The sequence below is a fragment of the Megalops cyprinoides genome, chromosome 14 (genome assembly GCF_013368585.1).
Source record: "Megalops cyprinoides isolate fMegCyp1 chromosome 14, fMegCyp1.pri, whole genome shotgun sequence".
Lineage (NCBI taxonomy): Eukaryota > Metazoa > Chordata > Actinopteri > Elopiformes > Megalopidae > Megalops > Megalops cyprinoides.
Genome location: NC_050596.1, coordinates 29,773,550 through 29,793,554, shown reverse-complemented (window position 1 = coordinate 29,793,554; position 20,005 = coordinate 29,773,550). Strand labels below are relative to the sequence as shown.

Sequence of the window (20,005 nt, the reverse complement as noted above, 5' to 3'; positions counted from 1 at the left end):
TCATTATATCACAGACACCAAAGTGAGCATGGCTGAGCTGACTAATTGATTTTCCGTCAGATTTTTATTATGACAGTTTCCTTTGCGGCCACAAGAGCTCATGAAACTGCCATGGATGAAAACTACATTTCCTCTTTATGGTTGCCACAAATACATTGTTTTTTTTTCCTGGGTGCCGGACAGATGCTGTTCCTCCTTTACAGTTCCAGTAACTGTAGGCAACACAGTTCTCATTTCAGCTGGCTAATGTTCAGGGTTCCAGTTGCCTGTTGATATCTGCAAATGGATTTCCTTCACCGTATCAGCCAGTGTGATTGTGCATATGAATCCATGCAATTTTTTTTTAAGATGACGACCACATTTGACTGCAGCAGTGACGCAAAAAAAGACAAGAGGAGAAGAATGCGCGGCTCGCTTTGAATGGAAATAACAAGCCAAACTTCGAGGCAGGAGCCGACGTCTGCACTGACCTTGGCGGCATGGCCTGCTGATACGTAATGAGCTATTATTTGGCGCGGCGATTCATTTAGTTCGCCGAACAGCAGCAGGGAAACAAGAATGAGCTGTGATGTGCTTACGCACTTCAGTCACTGTCCATTCAGGCTGCCGAGTGAAAGGACGGGCAGCGCCGGGACGCGGTTTTGTTTTTTTTATTCTTTTCAAAGCCATCGCCGTGCTCTTTTATCAGTGCGTCTTTGCGTCCCAGCGGGTCCTGCAGATTGCGTTGCTCGTGACGAAACGCGCTGAAATTCCGCCGCATTTTCCCACAAAGGGTCGCTCTGTAAACTCGGGCAGATTAAAGGATCTCACAGGCCCACTGCCGTGGCTGTGAAAGTAGCTAACGAGACCACATACGAGCCGGAGAGTCGCGGGGTGAGAGCGCCTTCGCGTTTTAGCGCCTCGCAGGTGGGCTGCACAGCAAGCGGGTTGTAGCTGCGCTGTTTTCACGTTCTTTAGCATGAAGTTAATGCTGGGGTTGGTTCTGAGCTGATAGCACAGACCTTGATCTTGGTATTGAAGGATGTGATGTTATTACAACCTCTAGACTAAAAAACCTTTTGATTTTTTTTTTAAAAACAACAATACTGGCTAACATATTTTCTTTGCCAGAGGTTGCTACACTAAATTAACTTATTCTTTTCTCAAAATGGATGGTAAGAATGCCGTTTCATCTGAAACAACAATAATATTTCTCATTTTATTCATTTTATTTTGTCTTTATTTATGAGAATAATATCCATGAGATGATATTGTTTTTGCCAACATGTTTTGAAATAAAGGTATTTTTTCATCAGACATCTATGGATTAAATGGGTATACATCTACAGCATTAAACCTCTGAACTGAAGTAAAAGGTGGCAAGGGAAGTCATACAGCTGGGAGTTAAATCTAGTAATGGGTCTGTTGAAGTTATGATTACTTTAATACTTTTACGGTCGTACCACATATCAAATGAATTGTCAACCAGGTGAGCAGCAGAATATGAAATCTGTGGAAGAAAAGAGCTATTTATTATTAGGTGTAGCTGGAATTACTATCAAAAGACTACTTTGAATGTTGTAAGTGAGTGAACAAATAGCAAATCTGTGAACACAACTATTATGGAGCAGCGAAGAGCAGAAAACACCTCTCCAGAATAAACTGAGGGAATGCTGAAAGATTCAATATCTATCTCAAGATATTCGAACTGGAGAAATTCAGAAAAGAGATGAGAGAGACAACCAAGAAAGAGAAGTCTACTCATAGAATGATCCCCACCACCGTCCAAGAAGCTCTTGATCTTTTTTTTTTTAGAAGAATCTCTGTAGCTCCCTGGGCCCATGATTGAGCACAGGATCGAAGGATGCCCAGAGAAAGGAGGAATAGGAACCCAAAGACAGCACCACAGAGTGGTGAAGAAGAGGCAGTCAAAGAACAGGCGATGGTTCATATCTCAGACACTCATTCTCAAAGGACAGCATGGCAGTGCTTTCCAAAGGTCTTCCTTTTGCCTCTACCCACTCATCCACTGAATTTGACATGGAGGTTTATCTTTTTTGACTTTATCGTAACATGCATCTTAGCACAAGGCATAACCAAAATCCCAACCGTAGAATAGCCACTGATAACAATAACCATCAGCATACCCCTTTTTGACCAAAATCCTACTTTTGCCCCCCCTCAACACAAACCCTACATTAACCACATTTTGTTAAAAGGTGACATAGGATTTTGAAAATCTTTTTGCTGAACAAGATGTGAAATTAAACATCAAAACCACAAAAGAAAGGGAAGGAAGCTTTAAAATCGTGGGCAAAAATGATAACATTGTCATAAAGCAATTGGATAAAGGAGGAGCTGTGGGGTTGTGGGATTAGGCTAAATATGTCTCAGAGGCCCACACTCAGTTAAACAACCCAGAATACTAGATGAAGTTGTCAGGTAATCCACTAGAGGCTATGTAAAATGAACTGAGTAGCATGTTGACCAATTCTAAAGAGAAGAATTGGGAGAATGAACATGAAAATAACTCATTTTTCTGCAGATATCCTCAAATCTCTTTGCTTTATGCTCCTTAAAGTCAATAACAAATCTAGATACTCCACCTGGAAGACCCGCCCCGAAATATGGCAATTGCTTAATTAAACCACTTTTTCTCCTCTTCCCTGCCCTTCTTTACTCAAGATACAGCACATGTTCTTATCATTATTGAAAACATGGGCATGAGTGAAAGACAGCTTTCTGGTTGCGATGGACGTTGAATTGTTCTGTACAGCCATTGACCATAATGATTTATTGGCTGCTGGAAAACATTACTTTGAACTCAGACCAGATGGCAGTATATTTTCCAGGAAAAACTGTATAAACAGGTTAAAGGTGAGGCTTGCTTTGCCCTCAGTTATGCTGATCTTTCTGGGGTCATTAGGAGAAGAAGTTTAACCGATACATGGGTGTATGGGGGGATACATGGGGAGATACATTGACAGTATTTTGCTGCTGTGGTCAGGTACAGACAGCGAAATAAATGAGTTTCTCCAGCACATTAATAACATTAAAAAACCTCAAACTGAGACTACTGTACAGGGAGACCCAAATTTCTTTCTTGGATCTGAATATCCAAAAGGATATTGATGGACTTCTACACACCACTTTGTTCATGAAAGAAACTGTAAGAAACACTCTGCTCACATTCATAAGTGGTGAATGTAGTCGCTGTTCTGATACACTACCAAATCTTCTTATGATGTCAGTAATTCAAACAGGATCAGAAATATTTCCCGTTTATTAACTGAAATAGAGCATTCATGGTTTACTGTCTGGAGTGTCCTTGAGGCAGCTTCTACATCGGGAGAACAAAGCACAGGGTACAAGATAGTGTCAGAACACAAATATGCAATCAACACTGACAATGAAGATTATCCAGTGGCCAAACTCTGTAAAGCAATACACGGGAATAACCCTGCTTCTCTCAGAGTGATTGGCATTGAGGCAATTAGCAAATCAGTGAAAGGCAGTGTCACACTGAAGAGTCTGCTGCAACGAGAAATGTTTTAGATTTACATTATTTTTGTGTATGTGTGTTTCTCCCTTAATTATCGTGGATTATGTGAGGTGTTTTGATTGCCCTAGTTGTTGTACCCTAATAGCTTTCCACTGTATCACCCGTGATCCATTCTGTAGAAGGTATATTCTTGAATTTTGTATAGTACGTTCACCCTGATGAAGGCCTTCATTGGGCGTCAACACCTTTTTGACAGCCATGTCAGTTTAATAAAGGCTTTTTAATAAAGGGTTTCCTTTCCTGACATTTTGAAGAGTGCTGCTCCCAACGCACACCCTTTTCTGCTGTCCACTCCTGAGGGGAAGCAGAACTCCAACGCGTATTTCTCCCTTATGGATCTGTTTTGATCAGAAATACCTAAAATATCATTGAGGGGTTATAGAGATTACATTATAGTATGTAGATTATTTCAGATATTTTCATTAGAAAATGCTAGGGGCTGCTTTTTGTATTCCAATACATTTTGTCAGAAGAGCTTACTACAACAGCGTAGCAACTTACAGGCACCTGACGCGCCCCTAGAGGGCGCTGGTGAGCAGTGTGGCCGGAATTCTGTCTGACCGAAAGCCATCTTAGCCCAGCAGGATAATGCCAGTTATGTCTCACCACTGTGGACTCCCAGTAGTAAGATAGTTAAGTACATGCCTACTGAACACGTGAGGTCTAGAACTAAATTCACTCAAAGCCGTTTTGTTCATGCATTCCTGTGAGAGCTGTTTAATAGAACCTTATGCAGTATGAGCTGGTAATCTGAGACAAGCGGCATGGCGCTGATCATTAACTAAAATTATAGTAGAGCTTCGAGTCACACCACAATCATAACTTCTAATACAAAAAAATCTTGCTTCATCATCGTCAGCCTCAAGAGTACCATCATCAAAATACATAAAAAGCTGTATCCTTTACACCAGTCATCTCAGACAAAAAGCCTAGGCTACGTGTAGACAACATAGGTGTAGAGCAGCAAAGACCCATAGATTAACACCGGTGGCATCAATAGGCTAATTCATTGTAAGAGCAGGTCAGCTTGAAAACATTAAGATTGTGCCACTGTTCATTTATATGCTATTTTTTCCTAATATTAAAAAATTCCAAACGTTACATAGTAAACTGTTTGTGGAACAATTTGTGGAAACCGTATTTTTTGTCTACAAATTACTGAAATAATAATACTCAAAGTGACGCTGTGTCATGTTTTTAAGAGAATGTTTTTAAGCATGTTGCTTACTTCATGTATACAGAAACACATGATAACTGGAGTGCTTGCAGGTGATAGCCTCTGATAACTTATCAATAGGATTTGACTAACACAACACACACCTTTGAAACCAGCCTCATGTTATATAATAATTATGTTATGTTTTTGACAGCTTGTTTGGCACATGGTCTCAGCCAGAACAATTTACAAGGCTATTGTTATTATTATTAGTAGTAGTAGTAGTAGTATTAGTAATAGTAGTAGTATTGTCTGACTTTAGGGCTAGTGTTTATCTCAAGCAAAGAGGAAGAGGGCCTGTATGAGAATGTGCTATGTGCCTGTGTAGCTTTGGGGGGGGGGGGGGGGGGGGTGAGAATGGAATTCAGGCTTATGACTCCCACAGAAGCTGATATATTTCAATCTGATGTGAGGGAAGAAACCACTCTAGGTACTTAAACGGTAATATGCTTACAGAGAATCAACGCAATCCATTCATATACAGTTAATCTCAAAGGAAGTATATGGATAAGTAATCAGTGCAACAGGACAGGACACATTTGGGGACTTTAGCCTGGAAACAGATTAATCCCCACACACAACCTTGCGGAGATAACATTACAATCACGACTTTGACTTCCAATCTTAAGAGGTGAAGCTCAGGTCTCTTTTATATATTTACAGCAAAGCTAGAATTACAAAAACCACAAATGTAAACTTTATTGAGGGTAAGAAAACAAGGAGTAATTCTGAAAGTTTTTGTGGAGCATCATTTCCATGCCTATAGGTGTATATATAAGCATACAGCTATTCTGTAATGTAATTCACTGTTATTAAATTACTCGACACATTATACAGGAGGCCTCCACTATTAAATGCCACAGGTCCTCAAATCCTCTTATATCGATTCCCAACAGGATTATAATGCTTTACAGCATTCGCCTAATTGTATAACTCATGTATAATTATATTTTCTCATTATCTTTTGCTGAAATGCACAGATTAAATTACTATGATGCAAATAACCTCACCATATGTTGCCATTTCAGATTATTGTTTTTTTTTGTTCTTTTTATTGGAAAATGATATACAGAAAGAATACATTACAATTATTCTCATCGTAGTTTAATGCTCAAATGCACCTTGGGGAATTCTCTGGAAATTATCAGGAATTCGCCTTTCTTTTATCATGTTACATATATCACTAAGCGCTTTATAATATTTGACTGTACACCTGCACAAACTGCTTGTTGTGGCTCTATGAAGCACTAAACCAAACAAACCTTTAATTCAACACAGCCTGTCCAGTTAAGCTGTGCAACCCAGCTGGACATGTTGTGCTGTCCAGTTGAGAATATTGTGCAAATATTTGGGCAGGGCAACAAAACCCGACTAGACCACTCCAGTTAACAGGATGGGTTAACTGAACAGCTCCGTCCTGTAAAGCTTCGATCCATTCAACTGTTGGTCCCATGCCCAGCTAAAACCAGAACTGAAACATGACCAGATGGAAAAACATGTCTGACCGAATGACAAAACATGATTGTTACATATACAGATTTTTTACATACAAATTTAGATATGGAAGCGGATATGTTCCTGTTGCATTTCACAGCTCAAGTTCTGTGGTCACACGTAATATCTTAATCTTGTCTCTAGGAGTGCTTAAACATTTTTAAGCACAGTATTAATGCTACTTTCATCAATAATTGAATTTATGTTCACTGCAAGATGTCACAGGATGTACCCCTGACCATGGTCATCCATGTGGCTTGGCAGCAGCCTCTAGTTAAAAAAGGAAATCCAGGAAAGTATTATGCTGGATGTTTCAAGCATGCTGCAAGTAGATAGCCTTTACAAGACTGAATCATGAATGCTTAATGCCTCCAACGAAACACTTTCTCTGGGTTTAATGTTTCAGAGATGAATGCAAGGTTTGCTTCAGGCCTGCATACTTAGTGTCTTTATCCTGATAAATTTCTCAGTGAAGCAGCTCCTTTTGCCATTGAATTTCTCAATGAAGCAGATCAGGATGCTGTTAAATTTCTCAATGAAGTGGATCCAGATGCCATTTAATTTGTCAACGAACCAACACAAAGATGCCGATGAATTTCTCAATGAAGCAGCACGAAGATGCCGACGAATTTCTCAATGAAGCAGCACGAAGATGCCAATGAATTTCTCAACGAAGCAGCAGGCTGATGCCGTTATATTACTCAATGAAGCGTGCCCAGGTGTTGTTAAAATTTCTCAGCAAAGAAGCCTCCAGGTGTTATTGTTTCTCGGCGAGGCGTCTCCAGGTACGTGCCAGACGCGTAAGGAAAACGAACGAGGGGAAATATGCGCGGCTGAAAACGGAGAGCCCCGTGCACAACTCAGTCAGCGCAGCTGAACCACGAGCAGCGCCCAGGCAACGCGCCCTGGAACACAGTCTGTCATTACCATTCTCATACCGCTACTTTCCACGTCAAATCGAGCTGAAGCTGAGCTGTAATAACCCATTCCCTGACAGCTACCCATTATATTTATGCACGGAGATGGAGGGGGAGAGAAAAGAAAAGTTGTCAGCGCAGTCACTGATGCGTCCCTCTAAAGCACGGTTTGAACACACAATCACAATACGAAAGTAATCCATTCCAGCCATTGACCTTCCCACAACAATAGCGTGACATCACACAGGGGGAGAGGAGAAGGCCGTGCAGCGATGACAGCAAAAAAAACATACTCGCACAGTACAGACAAATACAACAGCGGTGTGCCAAATCTAACCACTTTGTGCCGAATTTGATCCAATGGGCTCATATCTGGCACCCGCAGAGGCTAATAAAAAGTGTCTGTAGGGAGGGGAGAGGACTTGGGCAAGGGAGGGGTCAGTGTCTTCTGTTGTGTATTTGAATTTGAAGTGTAACCACTTTTTTTCACTGTTACTTGAGGTATTGCTGATGCATATGTGTGTGGATTGCACTGGTGTAGGGGCTTTGTATTTTGCCTTTTACCTAGGTTATACATTACATTACATTACATTACATTCATTACGCAGATGCTCTTATTCAGAGCGATGTCCAGCACAAGAGAACGGAAGTGTATACATGCAGGTTAAATCAGCGCACTCCTTGGGAGTAGATTCTTTGTCCCCTTGTACAGTTACTACCTCCAACATACACTGATGAGGCTTACATACTATATCATTTTTTGGCCGGGGGGGTTCATCTCTGAGCTGCACCTAAAAATGCTAACATGTGCTGATAGATGGAAAGAGTGAGCACCCTTTTCCTCTCAGGATTACACAACCAGAGCACTAGCTGCACCAGGGTACCCCCTGAAAACTGCACCCACATCCACCCCCCAACATTCCTTCTCAGTACAGTCAGATTCAAACACCTACCTCTCCACAGGGCTACTCCTCTTAGTCAATTAGCGTAATTGGCTTACACAGCTGAGGGTTCACTTTGGGTAAATTAGGCCCCCGAATGAAAGGCCCTCTGCAGATTGTGAGGCGATGCCACGACCAGAGACGCCTCATTACCCACACGCTCCGCAGTGGGGACCGCATCACACTCTCTGGCACTGGCTCTGTCACCGTCACCCAGATTAAAGTGGCTCTCCCTTCCCTTTACTGGATGAAATTATATATATGTGTGTGTGTGTGTGTGTGTGTGTTTGCCTGTTTCAGTAAAAACATACAACATTCATATGTGTAATGTATAATTTAAAATGTATTGCATATATGCATTTAATATACAGGGCATAATTTAAAATGTTTACAGGATATCATTTTAAATGTATTCATAAAAGCATTTCATAAAAGGACACAGTTCATATATATGGAAAATTAGATGTATACTAGATATGTATATTAGATGTAATTAGATGTATATTAGAAAAATAGAGATATTTAATATAATGTGAAATGCAAAACATATTAAAAGATATTAAATCCCCAATTAAACTGACGAATGTGACGTTTCATTGTGCTCTTGTGACAATCTGCTCCACGGCTGCAAGATCAGCCCGAATATTACTACCGTTTGAGCTTGAAGGGTGGTCTGATTGAATGATCCTGATATGTGACAGGCAGAATAACGGGAGCCGCGTTCGTTTTGCGGGATGACAGCTGTCGGGGTTCAGCGGCGCTTCACGAGCTCCGACGGCAAACCGCCGGTGACACCGCGCGCGAAACGCCGCGCACCAAACAGCCGCGCTTCTCGTTTGATTGGCAGCGCCGATGTTTGAAATGATGTCGAAATAATGTACCGAGGCTCACTGCCCAGGGAGCAGAGCCTCTGAGAAAATTAGAGCAATTAGTGCCAATTCATGCTCGGAATCATGATGATTATTGAAGGGCTATGGCCATAACCCTCTCGTCAAATGATTCTATTATTTCTGATTTTCAATTCTACCGTGAAATTACTCCCGCTGATACGCCACGCGTTCCTAGGCCACAAGGTGTGACTTCTCTGAGGAGTAGCGCATATCCAGAACCAAAGATTTGGACAATTTCAGTATCGTTATGAGAACAGACAAAAACATGTTGAAACGCAATGTTGACATTTCTCTAGGTATGGTGTCATTTAAGTTTTAGAGTATAATTCTGTTTGCCATGTCTTCATTTTTCATGATCAAAAGTTTTTTGCACATAGTGCATATTGCACATTGAAATGACTGAACTAAAACAAGACTAACTTCTGCAATAACATACAAAATAAATACATGCATTTCAATTTTTAGAATGAACGTGTGATTAAATTTGATCTATTTTGCAGTGTAATAGATTTGACAGAGTATCGTATCACGGCAATTTATATCAGGACAGACTCATTTTTTTCTAGAACTTTCGTGTGGCTTTATCTGATTTGACGTCTCCTGTGACCAGCTTTGTTCAATTTTTGGGATCTGTTTTCTCAATGAACGTATTGCTGTCCACTTCGAAAGCAAGACAATAGAACTGTAAAGGAATCCTTCAGAGACAGTGGAGTTCAAAGGGTTTCTGTCTCATGAATGGGACCTTACAGTCGTGTTCTAGTAAAGTGGAATAGCCTACTCCAATTTATAGTTAAGTGGCGCTGCGATTTTCCCCATACCTTGTAAATGTACGAGGAGGCCAGACACAATGTGCAGACTTCCGGTCTGGGGTAATTTACAGTGAGAATGGTCGTCGGCCGGGTGCTGAGCGGGTGTGATTGCATCGCAGTCGTTTGGGGGAAAAATAGAGACAGCGAGAGATAAAAAGGCCTTTAAAATGTGCTGAAATGTGTTAGCGGAGCCGAGGTCCAGCCGTGCCGTAATGGGAGTACCGCCACGCTGCGCTGGAACATTGTGCGTGTTTACCCCGAGCCAGGCGTCCGTGACTCACTGCGACACCGCGACTCTGCCGGGGTTGCTCTTTTTAATCACCGCGCACACACACACAAAGAACATAACCCACAGGCATGCAGAGCTCTCTGCTTCCCGGTGCGTTCACAGGTATCTTGATTGCAGGAACCTGATCATTTCTTGGTAGCGGGGGCGGAGTGGTAGATAACTAACTAACAGCGAGAGCAGCCTAACCTCAGAAACACGCCATTCTCCCTGCGGACACCGTTTGCAATCTCACCTGGGTGTTTTAGAAATTGAATCGCTTTAAGGTAATGTCTTTTTTTAAAGCAATTCCGAAACCAGATGAGCCCAAGCGGTCAGGCCGGGGTCTTACCTCGCCTTCATATCCCTTTTATCGTTCAGTTTCAGCTCACGGCAGCACGAGTGCAGCCATTCCTTTTTATGGCCGCGTTTTTTTTTTCACGTGCTGTCTCCACACCACACGATGACTAACAAAGTTCATATCACTCCTCACATTTCAATGATCAAAGGAAAAACGGCCCCGGTCAACTGCCGCGACCCCGCCTCGTCTTTCACCCCCCTGTCCCGTGCTAGCGTAATGCGGTCCCCTTTTCGCCCGACTAAACATCTCCGTATCGGAAACGCCTTTTGGCCGTTCTCTGAAAGCAGACCCGCTTTAGCGGACACCCACAACACAATGGCACCGGGACGCTCGCAGAGAGCGCTCTGCACAGAGGCGCGGCGGAAACAGGATCACCCGCCTGCATCTCATCTGCCAAGTAGCCGGAATTATTTAGAAGGAAATTGAATAACGGGGAGCGGGCGGCTTTGTGAAATTTGTCGCGGTGTGGATTCCTCCCGTATAAATATTTGATAGTGCGTCTATAAAGGAGCAATCACTGCTAAATGCATTTTTCGTACGTGCCGTGCGACCTGCTGATGCAGGCAAGAGAGAGGCAGTGGAGATACCAAGGAGGCCGTGGGCCCCGGTGTCCGTTATCCTTTCGCCAGCAACATCCGAAACGATTATCGATCGGCGTATCGATTTCCCGGTTCGGTGGGTGTTGTGGGGGTGCAAACGCAATCAATCAGTTGGTCACATTGTGCATGGTATGTTGTAGCGGTCTTGTAGAAAGAGCGCAAGGTATTGCAGATGCTGCATTGAGAATAATGGGTGTAAATTGAAGCAAGTACTGGTGTAGCCATACTTGCATATACATACTCAGCAATTATTTTTTGCCAGGACTAGCAAGCAAGCCTTGCTGTCTGACAAAGGCCAGTTTTGCTCAAAACACATTCTTGTGTATATGCCAAATAAAATCCATATCGGTGTATATACTGTAACGCGGGCGGTTATATCCGTGTTCAGATTCTTCTGTGTTGAATAAATGAATGCAAGTTTACTGGCAAATTAACCGGAGCACTTTTTATAACCTATGATGCACATTTGGTGAAAAATGAGAATAAGTTTTACAAGCAATTGTCAAAGATGGTCATCTGCTTTTGGCATATATGGTTGGCCATATTGAGTACGCTGCATTTTCCAGTTGTACCCCACCCAATATTTGCCTTGAGGAAAAACACTAGAAGTACAGGTAGCTCATGGGAAACCATCCAGTCCAGTAGGTAATTGACATGTATGAACAGGACGTGGAATAAAGATCAAGACTGCTTGAAATCCAAGGTGCATGGATGCAACTGTCCTCATTCTAATGACCTGACATGCTGTACAATCTTAGGTGTTAAAAAAAGTAAAATTTCTAATTCATGCACATAGTGCATTGTTGCCACAGTGGAAGGCATCCCAGTAATCCAGCGGCAAGGAGGCAAAGAGCATATTGGGGAGGCCGGGTGGTGATGGGGGGGTTCTGCATATTTGAATTTAGGACGAAACGAGAGGTCACGGAGAGAACACGCCAGTCACTCTCATCTCTATGATTAATTCCTCACTTAATTCGATTTTTTACAGCCATCTGTTACGCCTCAGTCTGGCACGGTCTTCGAGCTGAGTTATAGGCCTTACCTTGGAAAACTTCTGGCCAAGTCAGAGTCACACAGAAGCACCCGGTGCAGCAAATTTATTAGCAAGAAACCTACAACACTGCAAAGGCTTGAGTGACATGAGACTAAACAAGCTGTGAGGTCACAGGGACTTGAGGTGATGTTTCAACACATTCAAGATAACATCATCCTCAGAGCTACATGGGAGGTACCTTCCAGGTAGTCTTATACCTTGCGTTCATTGACAATGTGACCAGAGGTACATAGGGTTGAATGATACAAGGGTTGAATTATAGTAGAAAATACAATAAAACTACGAACAAATTTAATAGAAGGAGCAAGTAAACAAGTAAAGAGCAAATAAAATAGAAGATTTTTTCCCCTAAGGTAAGAACTGTAAGAGTTCACTGTCAGTTATGTTATGTACCCAGCTTAAGTTAACATCAGAGACAGTGTCTTAATGTCAGATTCCAGAGCAATTTTAACCCGTTTTTTTTTTTTTAATCAAATCTAAGATCTGAGCACTTCGGCCGCGCATATTGTCAGCCTCACAGAATTATGAATACGCCTGCATGAATTACCATCAGGTCTGTACATGTGAGGTGAGGAACACTACGACTAAGTACAAAACGCTCAAGTCAAAATGGAATTTACCCCAGTACACACCGAGTGTGTTTCCTCGTCTCCATGATGTCCATAGCTGTGTGATTCGCGAGTGTCCTGCTGTTGCTGTCTGAGCCAACTGGAGAGCCTCCATTGTACTCAGCACCCATTCATTACAGCAGTGCAGCCTGTGTGTATTTTAGCGCTGTGCAAATTTTGGTTTGGTTCAGCTGTGCACAAGGAGGCATAACTACCACATTTATTACGAGCGTCCGCCGATGCCAAAAAACATCAAAAGGTAAATAACTCAGAGCTAGCGATAATTTCAAACCAACGGAGCAGCTGAAACGCTACTCAGTGCTGTCCGTCCCCCCTCTCCCTGAAAGCACATTTCAGTGTTTCGCGCAAGGAAATTTGTTTAATTGGTCAGATTCACATTAAAAGGGTGTTCTGGAACCAGCAGAGAAATAGAGAGCTCAGCACCGATGTTATTATCTTAATGCCCAGAGGAAACCAGGTACAATTACGCTGGGAAGACGAAGCAAGCGTGTCAGTCTGCTACTGGAAGGCTTCACGTTGGAGCCATTCATATTAGCGCTTTTATCTTTGCATACGTAAACACTATTGATTGAAAGGCAGGCCGTCTCTGCCTTATCAGTTGAATAAAAATGAACAGAAACGAGACATGGCATATCTCATACGTCTCCGCGTGCCCTGCAGGAGAGAGAGTGGAAATTCAGAGCAGAGGATTGCGGATTCAGACTAACTTGTGACTGAAGGCAACGTGTTTGACTGCTGTTGGTTTCCCAGGGGGCCCGGGGGGGTGGGGGGTGGAGCGGGGGGGGGTCAGCTCGTTTCATTATTAAACCATTCTTTACCGATCAGCCAACAACAGAGAGCTGTGATCCAGAGGCTGGAGGCTCTCGTTTTGAAATACGCCCGCAACGCGGCCGATCTGACAGAATCCAATTAGAAACAGGCCGGCCGCATCACGCCGGCGCCTCCGTCGGCTTCGCCGGGAGATCGGTACGACGCTCCCACGGGCCTCAATCCACTGATCCCGGCCCGGCAGAATCCATCGCGCGGGCAAGCAGCCACTGCCCCTGCTCCCACCAATGAGCACCGCTGCGGGGATTGCACCAAAACAATGCACCGAAACGAACTCCGCCTTTTCCTGTCACTCATTTCTTCATTTAAATTTCCGCTTATGAATGCGTGTTTGAGTGTGCATCTATGGTGTGTGTCTGTGTACACACACGATTAATTACATAGATATGCCTACAATTTATTAATACAGTATGCAGTACTGTCAGCAGACTTAATGGTCATAAACATCTCCGAGTGTGCAGCGGAGCAGCAATAATATATAATGCATGTGTGGCAATGTTAATCAGACGATTATTACCCCTTATGCATCAGAAAAAAAATGCTTTATGAAAGGCTGTCCTCATCAGCTTCATATGCGGTAAAATGAACACAGAGTTTTTTTCTTCTCATCCTCCAATCATCTTTCATCAGCACTGCAGTATTGTCATATTAGCAATAATATCACAATTATGCATGTCTCATTTCCATGTAGACGTTTTGTGCCAAGATGATATTCACATACAAAAAGGTATTTTGCTTTTGGAATGTGATGTCAGCAATGGTGTGAAATCCTATCTCAAGATTTTCTCATTCACTAACATTGCTGACAAACCTTGTCAAGCAAACCAACAGTAACCATGGGAGGAGTGGGTGGGGGGGGGGCAGGGGTGGGCCACGGATAGGTGTGTTGGAACATGTTCCTTCGAAAGTCCAGGTGCATATGTGAACACACCCTTAAAGTCAAAATGATAAAGTAAAGAAATTCAGGAAGTGAACATTCTCATGTGGGAAGAGCCATGATGAACTGGATTGCTTGGTTAGGGAGCTGTACAGAACATATTATACACAATCGTCCCCTTAACTCAGTCTGTGCATGCAGGATTAACGTGTATCTATCTCATATATAATTGTTATATGTTCTATATGATAACAACACTACATTAAACTTTTAGCTAGCTTAGTTAGCCTAGCCCTTCTGGAGAACCCTGCTTAACTAGTAAAGTATAGTAAATCTCAGTATACGGCCCATTAACATATAATGATGATTACAAGTAATCACTAACAACAGTCATGATTAGAGAGCAAACTAGTGGCCTCTGAGCAAATTTAGCAAGACTACATGGGATTTAATCTATTGAAGGTGACCTCAGGAGATCCAGATTTGCTTCTCTGTCATAATGTGATGGGTCTCACAGAGGAGGTTTTGTCAGACTACACTCAGACCTGCTAACCTTTGTGCCCTTTTCAACTGCCAGCACAATATGCAAATCCATTTTACCTAAAGCGTCTTATTACCTTTCATATAACATACCTGTCAAGCCCTTTTCACAGTCCCTAGTATTTGATAGCTGTCAAGACCATACAGTGTAATCTAAAACCTAATGAAATGACTACTTATATCACATCATTGCTATTTCCAGCTATTCCATTGACTGCACTTGTCCAAATATCATTAATATAAATTGGTAATTTTTGTTTGATAATGTGATAAATACATAATATATCATATAATTAAAATTTTCAACAACATGGGTGTGGATTGGGCATGAAAAAAAGCTGTTTTCCACGCAAATATTATTTGTCTGCAGTAAATCCAAAAAACAGTCATATTACCTGAGTATGCATGGAAAAATGTATAAAAATAATGTAGTACAGATGAAGGATATTGTTTTGAGAGTTGTGCAGCGTAAGCGTTGCATCAGGTTGCATCAGGTGAGTTATTTTACATGTACATGCGAGTTGCAGGAAGCCAAGAGGTGCACAGACTTGAGCAGGTGTTACAGCTTCATGTCAGAGGGTGAAAGCGCTTATGAGGGCCTCTCTACACTCCACCCAGGTGATGGGGTCTTGTGCAGAATGTGATTTTGCCTTCTTCAAAATGCTGTCTACATGTATCAGATTAAGTCATGAGATTTGCCTGCAGGGGGGATTTAGTGGGTGTAGTGTGTGGAGGCTATCGTCTGTGTGAATCAACGTTGGAAATTTCATGTTCGATCTGAAGTGCCGCTTCAAAAATGTCTTTGCAGATAAGGAACTGAACGCAGGCATGAAAATATTTTCTGCCCAATCCCAAGACAGAGAGACCGTGCTTCACGTATTCGCAAAAAAAAATTCTCTGAGGCCCCGGACGACATCTGAAAGGGACCTTTCATTTCAGAGCGACAGGGTATCCTTTCTTTTTCAATCCCCCACAATTCCTTCTCCGTCTCAGGAGTAGCTCACCCAGAGCACAGTGCAGAGAGCAGAGATATATACGTCAGCAGGAACAAACAGCAGAGACAAAGACATGGTGTCCCGGACGCTGAGGGTGGCGACGTCTATAATAAGCCACAAGCATGGCTCCTGCAGTCATCTCATACGCCCTATCTGAAGAATCTAACAGCGTACCACTCCAGCACGGCAGAGCGCTCACTTCATCTTCGCCTGAGCGAGGGTGCAGAACCCTGAGGCGGACCTCTGCGAGCCCAGTTAGTATCCGTGGATTTGCTCACGTGAGGAGACCTCGCAGTCTTGGCAGTCATGGTCTTCCCCAATTCACGTTCAGTACTCTGTCCTCACTTCAGTGTAACAGGGCAAAGTGCCATTTGTGCAGCGGTCTCTGCCGCTTACCTCTTCAGACAGGTGCTATTTAATGAACCGTAGAGGACAAGGACAGGCCTGGGGTCAGTTTACGGGCCTTTGGCAGCAGCAGAAACAGTGATCTTAATCTGTGTGAAGAGGACAGTGCAAACTATAGCAATTGTAAGTGTCTCTCAGACAAAGTCAGGTGGCCAAGGGGTTCCCTGATGGTTAGTAGAAATCATCCCTTTTCCCCGGCAGTTATAAAAACAGCAGTGGCTCCACCTGAACCACAACTCTGATCATTCAAAACAGATAAGCAGTTAAGCACAACCGTTCATCTCTCTGTCAGCCCGAGTGCAAGTCACTGTGCTCAACTTAATTTCACAATTTGTTCAATATTCACCAAATGCCCCAGACATACCTCAGGTTATTTCCATTATGAGTAGGACAAATGGTAATTATACCAGAAATTGGTCAATTTCCACTGGTGAGAGCACAGTGTTCTCTGCCGTGGGAATAAATGATATTCCAAATAAAGATTCTGGAGGAGAATTTTCAGACAATCACACAGTTATACAAACCTAGATAAGCCCGTTCCATCTTCCAAGTAAAAACCGTTCCACTTGCCACTTCCTTTCCGTGTCAGCTGTTCATGGCATCCCTCCTCTGTCACACCCAACCCTCGTCTCCCCTGTTTACGATCTCCAAATGGAGGTGTCAACAGTCTCAGCCTTATGGCCAGGTGCAATCCCTTCATAGGACTCAAAGCCAAAGATCAGCGCCCCTATACCCACATCAACAGCAACTTTCACATTCACCAATAAAACTGCTGACACATTTGCAACCAATACGCCCACATCAACAGCAACCTTCACATTTACATTACATTACATTACATGCATTTAGCAGATGCTCTTATCCAGAGTGGCTTCCAGCACAAGCACAATAGAACATAAGGGTATCCATTCAAATTAAAGGAGCAACAATTTGTCAGTATTTTCATTTGCACTGTATGGAAATTCCTGTCTTCCAAATGAGAGATTTCGCGGTTTTAGCTTGGTCCAGCAGCACAGCATGACACAGGCTCACTCCGGTTTAATTGTCCATATAAATCCTGGCCTCTCTGAATCCTCATGTGGGCCCTCTGCTGCAAAATGGCCGCCATGCATCAATGACAGCTGCAGTTACAGCCACATAATCGTTATTCCCTCCCGAGGGCGGTGGCAGCAATTCACAGGAGGAGTGCCGTTAAAGCCCGAGGAGTCGTTATAAAATTAGCACCCCCAAACATTTGAAATAATCAATTTTTCAAAGTTGTCCCCTCCCTTATTTATGGGACATTTTATGTCTGGCTGGGTAAAGGATACTGGACGGGGCAATCTATAGCTTACTGTACAAATCATGTCTTCCTGTACAAGACAATGAGTATAACCAATACTGTAGGCGGGCGCTGGGATAATATGGCATCTTAGGTAACAAACTGCACCACCTGGTGGTCTTTCAGGTTAATAACCCTCAATGTGGGCGTGCTCCAAGGTCTTTTAAAAGGAAGAAAGGTCCTATATAGATACAGTTTATTAGATCATTAGATCATTCATAAACAGGGCACCTGCCAGAAGTCCCACATAATTAAACCCATTTCAGAGAGCTCTGGGTGGACCCAGGGCAGCAGTGTGACAGGATGCTTTTAGGGAAAGGTCAGCAGGATTGCTGAGGGTAATTCTATAATAACTCCACCCTGAAGTAGACTCTTAATGCCAGGTGCTCCATAAGCTTTAGGCTCCACAAAGCCAGTAGCATGGAGGGGCAACTCTTCACACACCTGTCCATTTGCATGTATTCATTTGGCAGATGCTTTTATCCAAAGCAACTTATGAGTGAGGCAGAGTATAGTGTAAGCAAAAAAAAAAAACATAAGGAGTCAACAATATTAGAAGCGCTGCATGACCAAGTTTCAATGGTTGGCCAGACAAGGTACAAGGTACAAGGTACATCACCAGCTATAGCCAAACTGTTGTAAAGCCCAGGCCGGCAGCCAGTCCCAGCTGTACTGTCAGTTAGCCTGGATTGGGATATTTGTGTGCTGATATTAGCTGTAACGCATCACAGCCAGGCCTCCGTGGGCCATCCTGAGGGCCCTGCCAAAACGTCCGGGCCCTAATCCCACCCCTCCGTCACCGAGCGACAGGGTCGATACCCCCGGCAACCAGCGCAGCAGAACCAAACATCCCCTCCCACGCAGAGAGCCCCCTCCCCCCCTGATTAACTGAAATAAAGGGAGCCGTGCTTATGCGCGCAAATTCCCCACGTCCAGGCGCGGCCGGCCACGTCAGATTAACCGCGGCTGGACTGACTGTCAGCGCACTGGACGATCACACCACAGCGTCCCTGATCACGAATCAATCACCGAACCCTAATCACATTTACGGTCTCCCCCCCCCCCCCCCCCCCCCGGGGGGCCACCCCCACACCTGCTGCCTGCGGAAAAAAAACCACCTGATCAGCTGATTAGAAAAAAGGGGGGGGGGTAATTCAACCTAATCAGGGTTTTCAAGTTGTCAAGCAGAGGCCTCAGATGATTTAAACATTCGGTCAGGCCAGGATTTTGAAATGAAGGACACAACGCCAGTAATACAGAAGGTGTAAGAATCCCCCCTTCGCCGGACACAGGCCACTGCAGCCGGTGTTACAACAGCTCCTGCCTTATTGGTATTGACAAATCAGCACATGATGTTGACAAGGAGGCATTCCCCAACAGGATCCGCTGTAATGGCATGTTTACAGGGAACCGTGGCATTAAACATCAGCTGATTGCATCTCCTCAAGCAGGGGTTTGCACACGCACAGCAAAGACGTCATCATGCGCACCCCCTCCTCACCCCCCCACCCCCACCAGAGCGCAAAAAAAAAAAAAAAACAATAAACATGATATGCAATAAAGCAGGCTTCTCATGAATATTTGACAATGGTGGCATCTGCTGCGCGTGTAAAGATACCATATTTGGAAGCGCGTCTTTGATGCGTGGGACCCCTGAGCTGGATGTGCAGTAAGCCGTGGTAAGCCGCGCAGAAGAGGGGTCTATGGGTGAGAGACCCAGGGGAGCTCAGCACTCCAATAAAAAGCGAATTCTCTCCCGTCCTCTTAAGGGTCTGCCGCTCCCAGGCTCTGCTGTTGTTTACCTCATAACCGCATGGCTCGGTTCCCCTGACCCTGTTCTGCTGAACTGTGGTTGCACCCTTCTAAATCGGCGCAGTAATCTGGGGGGGCCGTTTTCTCCCACGCTGAGCTCCGCAGTGCCACGCTGACGCTGCTGTCCCTACGCAGGTGCTGCAGATGTATCTGCCCTTCTGCGGGATCGCCATTTCCAACGCCCAGCTCTTCGCCGCCTCCCGGAAGGAGTACGACAGGAGCAGGGTAAGGAAGCGAGCAGCACCCCTTCCGCCCCCCCGGGAGCAGGACTCTGGCTCCCCCATCTTACCAGACACACACACACGCACACACACGCGCACACACAGACGCACACGCGCACACACACACGCGCACACACACACGTGCAAACACACGTGAGATTATACATATATATATATATATATATATATATATATGTGTGTGTGTATGTATATATACATATATATAAAAATCACCGCACTGGGGGGGTATAAAGTCCCCCTCTCCAGGGTGTGGGCCAGAGATTGTATTG

The 20,005-nt window shown here is 43.8% G+C and overlaps 1 protein-coding gene across 1 annotated transcript in view; it reads left to right on the top strand.

Moving 5' to 3' along the window:
* The window catches only part of LOC118788745 (dual 3',5'-cyclic-AMP and -GMP phosphodiesterase 11A), a 63,295-nt gene that overhangs the window by 7,583 nt on the left and 35,707 nt on the right, over positions 1-20,005 (top strand). Inside the window, exon 3 of the mRNA XM_036544779.1 lies at positions 19,630-19,719. Within this exon, the coding sequence (XP_036400672.1) occupies positions 19,630-19,719 (90 nt within the window). The remainder of the gene's footprint in view (positions 1-19,629; positions 19,720-20,005) is intronic.